Source organism: Carya illinoinensis, chromosome 16 (genome assembly GCF_018687715.1).
Source record: "Carya illinoinensis cultivar Pawnee chromosome 16, C.illinoinensisPawnee_v1, whole genome shotgun sequence".
NCBI lineage: Eukaryota > Viridiplantae > Streptophyta > Magnoliopsida > Fagales > Juglandaceae > Carya > Carya illinoinensis.
The window spans coordinates 22,934,214-22,946,504 of NC_056767.1; the positions used below are offsets into that span (position 1 = coordinate 22,934,214).

The following is a 12,291-nucleotide window of genomic DNA, read 5'->3' on the forward strand; positions in this document are numbered from 1 at the left end:
ATATTTATTTTCTTTTAGATTATGTAAGAATGTCATTTCTGTAATTTTTAATCCAGATTCAAATAACGAAATGCAACTCCAATGAACCGCTTGCGGTTGCTGGTGCCCGTGCGCTGGTGAACCCATTGAGGAAGGGAGTCGGCGGCGACAAAGGCATATGATGAAACTCTAGCTCCCTTTGCAATCAGAATTGGTCCATGGGCTTTGTGGTTTAATGGGCCATGTGTTAAGACTGGGCCGATTTGTTTTTGTTTTAGACTGGATCATGTATTTTACTTTTATGCACTTTGTTTTTATTTTATAAATAATAAGAAAGAGGCATGCTACACAGCAGCCTCACACCCAACACACCATCATTTTTAAAGTGTAAAATAGAAGAGGGTAAAATAGTAAATTCACATTTTTTTAATGGTGTGAGAAAGTGAGACTGCTGTGTAGATTTTCTGAATAAGAAATAGGCTATTGGACTTGAGATCCATAGCAGTGGAGTCCCACTCCTCCTTTGGAGAAAGGTGGGTGGCTGTCTCACTCCTCCATTGGAGGAATGTGGGTGTTTGTACTTCTCCTCTTTGGGAGGGTGGAGTGTGTGAGTACCTCTCTTTCTCAAAAGAGAAGTCGTTTCAGTTCTGTTTTTTAACAGAGCGCATTCTCTATTGACTGTTGTCAATAAAGAGTATTTAGAAGTTAAGACAATATCCACCATAAAGAAATTTATGGGCGGGAAAGTTTCTCACAGTTGAGTAGTTTGGCTAGTAATCTGGATTTTTCCGGTATTAATTAATCGTAGTTGTAACTTCGATTTCATTGAATGGAATAAAGTCTATTTAAAATAAATAAATAAATAAATAATGAAACGCAAAAAAAAAAAAAAAAAAAAAAAAGTCCAAGTAGTAAAATAGTAAAAAGAGGTGTAAGGTATCATTATCCAAAAAGTAATAATAAGCTTTTTGGTTTTAATGTGCTTCAAGATGTAATGGTTATCAAAATTAATTTTTGGGATTTAAGCATTTTTTTTCCATAGCTTTTGAAAGCACTCCGCCCTAGTGAATATCTGTGTTAGTCTCCGTTGGTGATTCTTGGTTCTTTCTCCATTGTCGAACGAACAAACAGACTCTTTTCGTTCTCCTGCGTTGAGCCTGCTTCTGAGTCATTCTTGTTACCAGTCATCAGCATCCTTTTTGAGCATCTCTTTGATATTTTCAGTCTTGATCTATTGATCATTTGATTCCGCTTGATCATCTTTCATCATTTTCAGTTTGTGTTTTTTACCCTCTCTAATTCTATAAATTTGGTCATCATCTTGTATAGAGAACTGCTTGGTCTACCTACCTTTTCTTGTTTTGCAAAGATTCCATCAAGGAAAATTTTATATCTTGCTTACCCCGTCATCTCTATCTTATTCTACTTAGTTGATTACGCCATTCAAACTAGAATCTAAGCCCAAAGTATTGACATGGTCTCCGACTTCACACTGGTAGGGAAAACCATTTCTCTCAGACCCTTACATAAAGGACTGGTAAAAGGTACTCTTATCATTCATTTGGAACTTCATATACTGACTTTACCGATGAGGCGGTGGACAACAATGTCTTAATCTTTGGCTTCTCCAAGCAAATAAGATAAGCAACAAGTTCTGAATCTTAGGCCCTTGAATATATGCTGAGGTAGCAACTGGTCCTCAGAAGGACTTGGCCACCGGGACCATTTGGGGATAGGAATGGGAAGATTGCTGCTTAATCACTCTGGAAGTACAATCTTGTCTTAAACTTTTTCACAACAGTAACAACAGACTCCTCTGTATGAGTCCCAAAATATATTGATGGATTTCGACCTTTTTTTTCCAACTAGCTGGTCACTGATTATCATCAAATGTTTTTTTCTATAAGTAAGAAATTTTATTGAAACGAATGAAACTAGGCAAAGCCCATGGACACAGGAAGTATATAAAATGAGAACTAATTACATTCTAGAAAGCCAAAAAGAAGACAAAAACTCATGAATATTCCCTCCCTTTACTACAATAGCAGAAAACCACTGAACAAGAGAAAACACAGAAATTCCAGATTTATCATCAAAACTAGGCAAAGAAATTCACTCACCTTTCTGAAGCCCCATATTAAGCTTCTAAAGTAATTCTTCACTTTATGAGAAAAGCCCAAGTTGAATTAAACCCTTGATCATAGTGTTTGGGAATTCGAACTCCAAAAATTACATTCAGACAAAAGCCAGGCAACTCAGCAAGATATGGCCAAAAAGAAAATTCTCAGCTAACCTGTAGGATTTTGACTTGGGCTGTCACGCAACCTCTTGACATTTGTTAAATTACTTGGGGCAGTGGCATTAGATCCAGAAACAACATATCCTCCCATACTACTTTTACATTTCTGCAGCCAAAGGAAGATGTTAATGGGTTTCTAGCAGCAGATCATTTTCTGTTAACATTTTTATCTAGTGATATTCTGGTTTTAAAAGTCACTCGAACCTTAAGCACCTGATAGTTTTCAACCCATTTGGACTTCGTCAAATCGAATAATGCAAGCCTTTTCAAGGTCTTGCAGTCTTCAGATTTTGCCCCAGAGATGGAGATGTCAAAGACCCCTTCCACAAGCAGTTGTCGAAAGTAAATTAAGTTATCCTTGAATCGAGGGCTACCAAACATACTTATTGCATGGAACAATTTAAACCATCATGAGGGCCAGATCGGGTCTAACTTCTTAATCCAATTGTATAGGATCCTAAATGAAACTCTCAAAACCTGGGGAAAAAAAGAAACTAAAAAGAAGTTAAGCACCGTGAAAACATTTCTTGTGTGTGTGTCTGTTCCTATAACTTGAACCATATAGCGATATGATTCTTTTCTAGCATGCTCAACATATTCATGCATGCTAATACAAAAATAATATATTGTTGAAATACAGCATATGAAATGTCTCAAAATAAAATAATTATCATTTTTGCGATCATAACATTTACAGAAAATAATGTGGTCAATGATGCTCAATGAAAAGGATTCTAACCTATCAGGGACTGTAACAGCATCAACTGGAGATAGATACTTTAGTAATATTTGTTGCTCTTCATTCGTTGAGTGTCTGATAAACTCCTCATAGTTTAATACGTTCAACACCGAACATGAACTGCAGTTATGATAAGCACTCAACAATTGAAGGAATCACCAAAAAAATGGACTTTGTGCACACGTGCATGCTATACGGTGAGCATAGTTTAGGGTGCTACCTATGGAAAAGGAGAACTTGATCAAAAGCCTTATTTGCAATTAGTTAAATAACTACATCAAATTTAAAGAAATCAGCATCTGTGATACAACCAAAAAAGAGGCATAGGAACAAAACTTACATTCAAATCTATATCACACAGTGGAGAGTTATGACTTGCCAGGATTTGTAGATTCTCATTCTGAGATTTGTCCCTGCAATTCTAAGCAGCACCAGAAATATTATTTATGGAGAGAAAGATGCATTCAATTTCTTCCACCAATTGTGGAGCAACAGTTTCTCCACTTTGTTATCAAATTATCTAGGACTCATGCTAACGCTTGATAATCAGTGTTGTAGGGAAACTAGAAACAGAAAAAAAGAATAGTCCTACTATTGCCTTTCAGACAGGTTACAGTCCTGGTATCTATGTTGCACACAAAATCTTACATTTATGCTCAAGATGTCTCATATTTTTGAGAGGTCAGTATGTATCAACCCTCCTATCTGGGTTGAATATATTGCCATTACTTTGTACTTTCAAATAATGATGCCCGTTATCTGAAAGTAGCGTAGGAAGGAGTTACCTTTTAAGTTGTTCTGGTTGCATCCCTTGTCCATTATGGTTCTTCATTCTTTCAAACCCAGGACTTGAAAAACCTACAACCCTACTAACATTATGTACAGGAGGGGCATCAGAATAGGAATAAGCCTCGTTAGATGGCAATTGTTTGTTATCCACTGAAAGTGAGCTAGCTTCAGATTCCTCATCCCGAGCTATTGAACTTGGATGCCTAATGAGAACACTTCCATGTCCTATCTCAACAGAAACCATTGGCATTCCACTTTAAAAAAGTAGATCCTCTTCAGAAGATCCAGAGAAATATGAAGACTGTTGTTCATGCAGAATAGAACATAGATCTTTTGTCAGCTTCTCAACTGGAGATTGCTTTGGACGACTCACACAGGTCCTCTTCCTTGAAGGCACTGTTGTATCCCACACCATTGACTGAGATGGGCCTGAAAGGAGAACGACAGGAGAGCATGTAAGGTCAGAAATACTTGGCTCTTATGAGATGGCACAAAACTTCACATACCGTGAGGTAAACTGACAGAGTTTATATGATCCAACGATGACAGAGAAGCACAAGATAACAGGTTAGAAAAAATGAATAAGCAGTTAACCTCATTCTAATAAAGATGTAAGACCCATGGAAAAGACTGAAAATTCTAACAATAACAAAAACGTGAAAACTGTATTCAGAACTGTCGACTACAACTAAACTTTTGTCTGAGAGAAATCAATGAAATCAAATCACATTAGGCTCCAAGTGGAGAATAAAATCATGGAAATAGAGTTAATTATATAATCAAGTAAGGCATCTACCATCATGAATATTTGTTAGCATATATATAACCTCGATGTACTCACACAAAGTGATACAAATAAGATGCGGATAGAAGCTAACTTTTTGATACAAACATTCTGGAAAAAAGAGGGCAATTCTTTTTCTTTTCTTTTTCTAAAACATCATTTGAGTCATATAACATTATTTTCCAGCAAACAACAAAATATGTTTCTTCTTCTTCTTCTTCTTCTTCTTCTTCTTCTCTCTCTCTCTCTCTCTCTCTCTCTCTCTCTACTTCCCTTGTCCGTTTGGAAACATTTCCTGAATTCACTTCTTCCCTAACATCAAACATGAAACTTAGAAATCCCAACAGGTATGTAGACATTTGGACATGAATTAGTAAATCTTCAGCTGACTTTAAAATACTGTCAACTTAGTCAGTTTTGCCCTGCGGTGACAAATTAGACTTCATTCTGTGCAATAATGGGAAGCAGGAGTGGGGGACTGATTACCCCCCAAAGACTCCTAGTTGTAGTGAGTGTCCAACCCGTCAAATCACTTGCATCTGCACTGCTAAATTGTACACAACTCTCCGAATTAGATATTGCCGATCCAGAACTCGATCTATTACTTGTATCTTCATCTATCATCTTTCGAAAGCCTTGGTTGTAATCGGGCACACCAGAGGCAACCACTAATTTTCCCTTTCCATAAAGCAGGTGAACTCTCACACACTAGCAAATGGTTGGGACAAGGTGCACTAATTGCGTTCAAGCAAAGTCAAAACAAATTTACATAGCTACATCAAATTTATGTAGATCAGCATCTGTGATACAACCCAAAAAGAGGCATAGGAACAAAACTTACATTCTAATCTATATTACAGAGCGGAGAGTTATGACTTGCCAGGATTTGTATATTTGTATTCTAAGACTTGTCCCTGCAATTCCAAGCAGCACCAGAAATATTCTTCACCTGTGGCAACACGTGGCTTTCCTGATATAAGTCTCTGTGACACCTCGGTAGTCGCTAATTGATCAGATGAACAAGGTTTATGGACAGCAGCATTGTGACTCTAATTCAAGTAGCACTTCTGATTCGTGGTTTTCATCCAGTGATACCAAGGCAAGTAGTGTAAGTGCTGAAACTAAAAGAATCATGTAGATTGCTTTTGGAATTTGGTTGGGGAGTAAAATTCCTGATATAAACTAAAACCATCTTGCCATTTGGACCATTGCCTCTTCAGAATATTGTAGGACTTCAATTGATTTTGCCCAGAGTTCTTGACCCGAGCATCAAACCTCAGCTCGGTTGGGCACAGAACATCAAATAGTTCGGGCCCACCAGTTTCCCTCTTGTCAGGAGAAACCTGCTTCTTATCGGGAACTTTAAAAATCAGGATATCAAAATTCTTATCACTGAAGGTATTATTGCACATAGTATAATCCATGGTAGAATATTTAAACGCAACTGGAGTATATAAACAGAAAGGTTTCAGTTTTTCAGAGCTGCCCCATATCTTTTCTCTGTCATCGGCAAGGGAGACAGCACCATCATCACGAAGCTCACAACTAGAATCTAGCACAGCCAATTCACTGGCCACCTGCTTGACTTCATCACATCTCAGGCTAAATTCCTTCTCTAAAGAAAATCCATCCATTCCTTCCAAATCTGAGTAGCCATTACGATACTCATGAAGTGCAAGTAGAATTGGAAGAGGAAGTACTGGACCCACAAGAGCATCATCTCGCTGCACTTTCTGTGACCATTTATTGCTTCGGCATGAAGGCTTTCTTAGAAAGAAAGGAGGCAATTGAGGTAGGTCTGGAACAACTAGAAATTCCAAAGCTACCTTTTTCTGGTCCACTAGTACTTCAAGCAACTCAGGGTAGTTGGAATAGGCCAGTTGCAAAAGTTCTATTGGCAGGCCTGCCCATAGTCTCCTCAAAGCAACCTCGTGTATGCTCGCCGGCAAGCTTATGTCATCAAAAGCAACTGAAACTGCTGGAGATGATCTCAATCGACCAAAGCCACAAGCCTTCAACTTCTCACATAAGATTTCATGAGCTTCTGTACTAAAGGATTCCTTCTCTTGAGGACCCTTATGATGAATTTTAATTTTCGAATCCAGGACTTTAGTAAGGTTACCATTCAAATATGAAGATAGGTAATCAAAGTTCAGGTACTTAAATCTTCTGGGAAATCTATATGCTCCATCTTCCTTGGTAAACAGGAAATTATCTTCAAATTGCAAAAATTCCCTGTTAAATTCTTTCAACTTCTTCACAGAATCCCATGACGCACAGTATCTTTGTAATTCAAGCTTCCCTGAAGACGTGAGCCTTATCAGTGCAAAACTACCAAATTCATCAGACTCGGCAAGCTGTGCAGATAGACCTTTGTTTAGGATGCCAAAGCCCAAAACTCTCTCTTTCTTTTGTTGCCAATCAATCCATTCAGGAAGATCATACTTCAAAATCTCCTCCCTTACAAGACAACTTCCACATCTGCATTCACGACCAGACAATAACAAGTCTGTAGGGAGCTCCCATGCATAAATGATTTTTGAAAATTCTGAAATTTCAGACGCAATGGTTCCTCGTGGGGCTGGTAAAGCAGGTCCATAGCAAAAAAGATTAAACTCACAATTCCAAAAGGATCCTAATATAATGCAAAAACCTGATTCAGAAGCCCACTGATACGTTTCATTCCTTGAGTTCGATCTCAATTCAGACAATCTAAACACGTCAATGTAGCACGGTTTATCAAGACCATGAGCCCATAGCAACAGCGGCTTCATCGGTTTCCGCACATCACAAAGAAGCAACAAACTATGTGAAGCCAATGCAAAATGAAAGCCATCAGAACCTGCAATCTTAAAACTAAGGAACCTTTCATTTTTAACCGATGCATACATTTTTAGCATCTCAACCGTGGCTAAACAGCTCACAATGTATTCATCAAGCCTCAAATCAACTAAAAACACTGCATCAGACCGGGCAACAATCAAGATCCTATGATTCCAACTGAACTCACAACCCAACCACTTCCGACTCTCCGAAGTACCCGACTCGTCATCCCAAGAAACTCGCAACCTAGTCCCTCTAAAACGCACACTCGGGGAAACACTTTTCAAACAAGGCTCCAAATCGAACAAGAACAATGAGCCACTCTCCAACAAAACCACACTCTCCTCTGGCATATGTGGACTCCAACAAGCACAAACAATAGAGCAACTCTTGAAAACCTTACTACCTAAGCAAACCAAACTTGGGCTATCCCAATTCAAGCCAATTTCTTTAACCTTCACAGCAAACCAATGCACAGAGTACAACGTAGAAGCCATCAAATACCCAACAATAACAGAGGAATTTGAATTACATGCCCAACTTGTAGACCCAAAACCTGATTCAACCATGGGGTTCACTGAGATATTGTTAATCTGGTACTCAAACCCAGTCTTTTCCCTGAAAATGCCACCCTTCTTACCAACCCGAACGTCAAAATTGGAACCCGAACCATCCAACAATAATACCAAGAATCCGACTTGCTCGGAATTGTCACCGGTAGGGAAGAAAACAATGACAGACTTGGAATTGGGTTGCTGAAGAAAGGAGAGGCGGTTGTGAAGGAGGTGAGAAGCGGCGTCATTTTGATGGGTAGTGTGGTGCTCGACATGGAAGGAGACGGAGGAGGGAGTGGAGGGGGGAATGGATGAGGTGAGGAGGAATCTAGGAAGAGAGAGGTGGGGCGGAGGAGGAGAGAGAGAGTGAGGCAAGAAAGATTGGGAGGAGAAGAGGTGTGTTAGGCTTTGGGGCTTTGGGTTGAAAAATAGGGGACCCAGAGCTTCTCTAGATGAAGGGCCTGAGAGGAGGAGAGGAGGACTAAAGACTACAGAGACCGGGAAGAGGGACTTCCACTCTGATGAGTAGTCCATTGTTAGCAGCGGAGAAGTTGATTCGGGAAGAACTTTATCGAAAGGATGAGGAGGAAGACATCCGATTTTAAAAAAGTTTGGTTTTTGCCTATGTATCCAAAGACGATTGTCATGCCCCGTGGGTGACTCCTTCTAACCTGAAATCCAAAAAATATAAAATTTAGATATAACAATCCTACAAAATCAAATACTTCAAAAATCATTCCAAAGAAAATAAACTCAACACTATTACATATTCTTTAAACTCAACACTATTATGCCACCTGGTACTTATCTCACATTTTTGTTATAATCATGTCACGTGCCATCTATTCCAATAGCCACAACAATCAAAATCATCTTGAAAAAAATGGAGATAAACGGAAGAGTTTACCTATTCAGTAAGGAGTGAACCTACACTAGTATGTAAATGTGAGCCAGTTACAGAATGCAAAAACAAACAGTCTCCATAATAGCGATGGTATTTTCAAAAGCATTTCATTACAATAATAATAGATATAAAGGACTTTAGGCACAAGCATAACTGATACAATATAAGAAACAAAGGCCATGTTTACCCCCGTGGCAGGGTTGTGCATGTTTGCAGTTAACCAAGCAGCACATAAATCATTGTTACCCTTATGGTAGGGTTGTGCATTCTGCAAATAGCTAAGCAGAACATAAATCACTGTGTCACCAAAGTTATTGCACTCAAAACAGAGGTTGTGTTTATTGTTTACACCTGTGGCAGGGTTGTGCATTTTGCAAATATCTAATCAGAAAATAAATCACTTTGTCACCAAAGTGATTACACTCATAATAGAGGTCATGTTTACCCCCATGGCAGGGTTGTGCATTTTGCGGATAGCTAAGCAGAATATAAATCACTTTATTATCAAAATGATTGCACTCGAAACAAAGGCCACATTTTACACGCTTGGTGAGGTTAGAACGGAGGCCACCATTTTACATCCATGGCAAGGCCCGTAACCAAAGCAAAACAAGATCTTTTGCCTTAGGGTTTTCAAATACAATGCAATAACATAACTGAATAGATAATATCATATAATCAGACAAACATTATTTCAGACTCCATGTTCACATTTCATGCAGTAGAGAAACAAAGTGCAAAAACTTACTCACGTCTACACCAATCATGATAAAATGAAACATTTTCATGTTAAGATACAAAGAATAATAAATAAAATGATTGAGGTTGTTTTCATAACAAAATATGCAAGGTTTTCACAAAATCAGTCAAATTTAGACAAAGTCTAGCATAGGGATACTGCTTACCTAGTTTTTGCAATATACTATCTAAGCCTTAAAGTAGAGCCATGGCAGTATCACAACCTAATCCAGAAAATATGGCTAACATATAAATAACTCATACCAGTACAAAACCAACCTAACTAATAAAATTCTATAAGCCGAACTATAGCTCAATACGAGCCCCATAAACAGCCCAAAAACAAAATACTCCAACACGGTGCCTTGGGTTTATAATGGCCCAAGTGCAACGTCCAATGCACTACTCCACCAATAGATTAGTCCAAACTCCTTGGATGGGCTTAAATTTCACCACAAAGCATATCACCATTTACAAACTAACTCCCAACACATTGGAACACCAACGAACATTTTATGCCCATCCCCTTGTAACATACGAACCCAAGTGGGACTTAAGATTTGCTTGATTCTTTTCTTAGTAGTATTTTTATTTTTATTATTTTACTTACTTTATTGGATAACAGATCAGATTAAATAGAGATTGTATCTCATAGGGTAGCTCCCCTTTTCATCGTCCCCTGTAGTTATCCCTTAGGTTTTCAATTTGAAAAGATTCCTAGATTAGAACCAACACTCAATTCGAACTCTACCCATTCTCCTGAAAACTCACGTAGAACCCTTTCCCTCACCTCTATAAAATCCAACGACCCTTCAGAATAATCGCACAAAAATCTAGGTTACACAGGAAAAACTCACGCATAGGCTTAGTTTTCTGCCAGCCACCGCCAACCACCCAAGGATTTCGGAGCACCACCAAAGGTGCCAGAAACTGCCGGCCAACCCTGTGCCGTCGCACCCACTCCCTCAGGTAAGCCCCTGCCGTCGCACAGACCCTTCCTCCCTCTCGCTATTTTTAGTTTTCAGTTCCATCTCTCTAACTCTCTCTCTCCCACTGCGTCGCACCACTCTGACTCAGAGGAGCCGCCACGGCGTCGTCGGTCACCCTCAAACACCCAGAGCCACCTTCGCACCCAGGCACCTCTCTTGGTGAGTTGCCCCTCCCGTCGCATTCATCTGAAATTAAAACAGGCCTTAGGGCCTTAGGCCCATTCTGCCTGGAGCCTTTTATTTTATTAATACCCATATGGGCCTTACCATGTGCTAGGCTGAACTTTTCTTTTAGAAACTAATAGTCTTTTAAGTAGGCCGTTTTCCTTAATTAGAACTGGGCTGGAATTTAAACCAGGCCGAAGTTTCACTTAAAAAAATAGGAGCTCAAAGATAGATTATTAAAGAAAGTGTTTATAAGGGGTTTTAAAGTATTTTAAGTATACCATTTAGCCTATTATTTGTTATTATCCGACTAGATCTTCTTAATAAAATTACTAATAAAATTACTAAGTCATACTCTAAATAGAAAATTAAGGGATATGTTATGGGTTTTGAATAATATTATTATTCTTAGTGTAATTGAATATTATTAAAATTATTTCTATAGGATGACGCTAAGTAATTAGAAACGCTATGACACTTTTTCCACAAAATTAGTAATGTCGAGTACCTCGTATAGTTAACGTGCTACAAGTTGGAAATCAAGAAACAATACTAAGAGATAAATAGTATGATCATATAAATGTTTTCTGTAAAGATTATTGTTATGTATGAAAATATGATGTGTTTATGATGGTTATCTACTCTATGCTAAGAGCCGAGTCAAGATTATATTCCTTTCATGATCTTTGATGAATTATGACATAATGCTTGTATGTATGGATTTGTTGCTTGACGGACTAAATATTTTTAAAAAGCCACGTATGCCATGTAATGTTCACGTAGTGGTCCCAGAGCTTCTCTAAATGAAGTGCCCGAGAGTAGGAGAGGAGGAGAGTAAAGACTGCAGAGATCGGGAAGAGGGACTTCCACTCTGATGAGTAGTCCATTGCTAGCATTGGAGAGGTCGACGACTGTCATGCCTTGTGGGTGATGCCTTCTAACTTGAAATACAAGAAATAAAAAATTTAGATGTAATAATCCTACAAAATCAAACACTTCAAAAATCATTCCAAAGAAAATAAACTCTACACTAGTACATATTCTTTAAAATCTCACAAATCCACTTATGCCAATTGACACTTATCTCACATTTTGGTTATAATCATGTCACGTGCCATCTATTCCAACAGCCACAATCATCAAATTAAATGGAAAAAACTGGAGATAAACGGATGAGTCTACCTACTTAATAAGCAGTGAGCATATACTAGTATGTAAAGTGAGCCAGTTATAGAATGCAGAAACAAATAGTCTCAATAATAGTAGTGGTGTTTTCAGAAGCATTTCATTACAATAATAATATATACAAAAGACCTCAGAAAAAAAGGTCATGTTTACCCTCAGAAATAATTATTATTATTACAGTAATAATAGTATAAGCATAACTGATACAACCTCAGAAACAAAGGTCATGTTTACCCTCGTGGCAAGGTTTTGCAAGGGAGACAGCACCATTATCACAAAGCTCATAACCAAAATTTGGCATAACCAATTCACTGGCCACCTGCTTGATTTCATCTCATATGAG

General features: G+C 38.3%; 2 protein-coding genes across 8 annotated transcripts; both read right to left on the reverse strand.

Annotated features, from left to right (window-relative positions):
* Positions 1 to 1,859: 1,859 nt before the first annotated feature.
* LOC122299109 lies at positions 1,860 to 10,780 on the reverse strand. 7 transcript variants are annotated; one of them, XM_043109052.1, is made up of 8 exons: positions 10,467 to 10,780; positions 5,432 to 8,638; positions 3,803 to 4,235; positions 3,358 to 3,430; positions 3,238 to 3,289; positions 3,018 to 3,137; positions 2,492 to 2,755; positions 1,860 to 2,384 (listed from the first exon to the last, which is right to left on the reverse strand). In XM_043109052.1, exon 2 carries the CDS (start codon positions 8,499 to 8,501, stop codon positions 5,721 to 5,723), a length of 2,781 nt encoding a protein of 926 aa, XP_042964986.1. In that variant the 5' UTR covers positions 8,502 to 8,638; positions 10,467 to 10,780; the 3' UTR covers positions 1,860 to 2,384; positions 2,492 to 2,755; positions 3,018 to 3,137; positions 3,238 to 3,289; positions 3,358 to 3,430; positions 3,803 to 4,235; positions 5,432 to 5,720. The 7 variants fall into 7 exon arrangements, with proteins under 7 accessions (XP_042964986.1, XP_042964987.1, XP_042964981.1 ...); XM_043109053.1 differs by having other exon boundaries at positions 3,358 to 3,438; XM_043109047.1 differs by lacking the exon at positions 3,238 to 3,289.
* LOC122298923 (GATA transcription factor 26-like) lies at positions 1,994 to 4,050 on the reverse strand. Its single transcript, XM_043108767.1, has 5 exons — positions 3,803 to 4,050; positions 3,018 to 3,137; positions 2,492 to 2,648; positions 2,273 to 2,384; positions 1,994 to 2,034 (listed from the first exon to the last, which is right to left on the reverse strand). Exons 1-5 carry the CDS (start codon positions 4,048 to 4,050, stop codon positions 1,994 to 1,996), a joined length of 678 nt encoding a protein of 225 aa, XP_042964701.1.
* Positions 10,781 to 12,291: the final 1,511 nt, after the last annotated feature.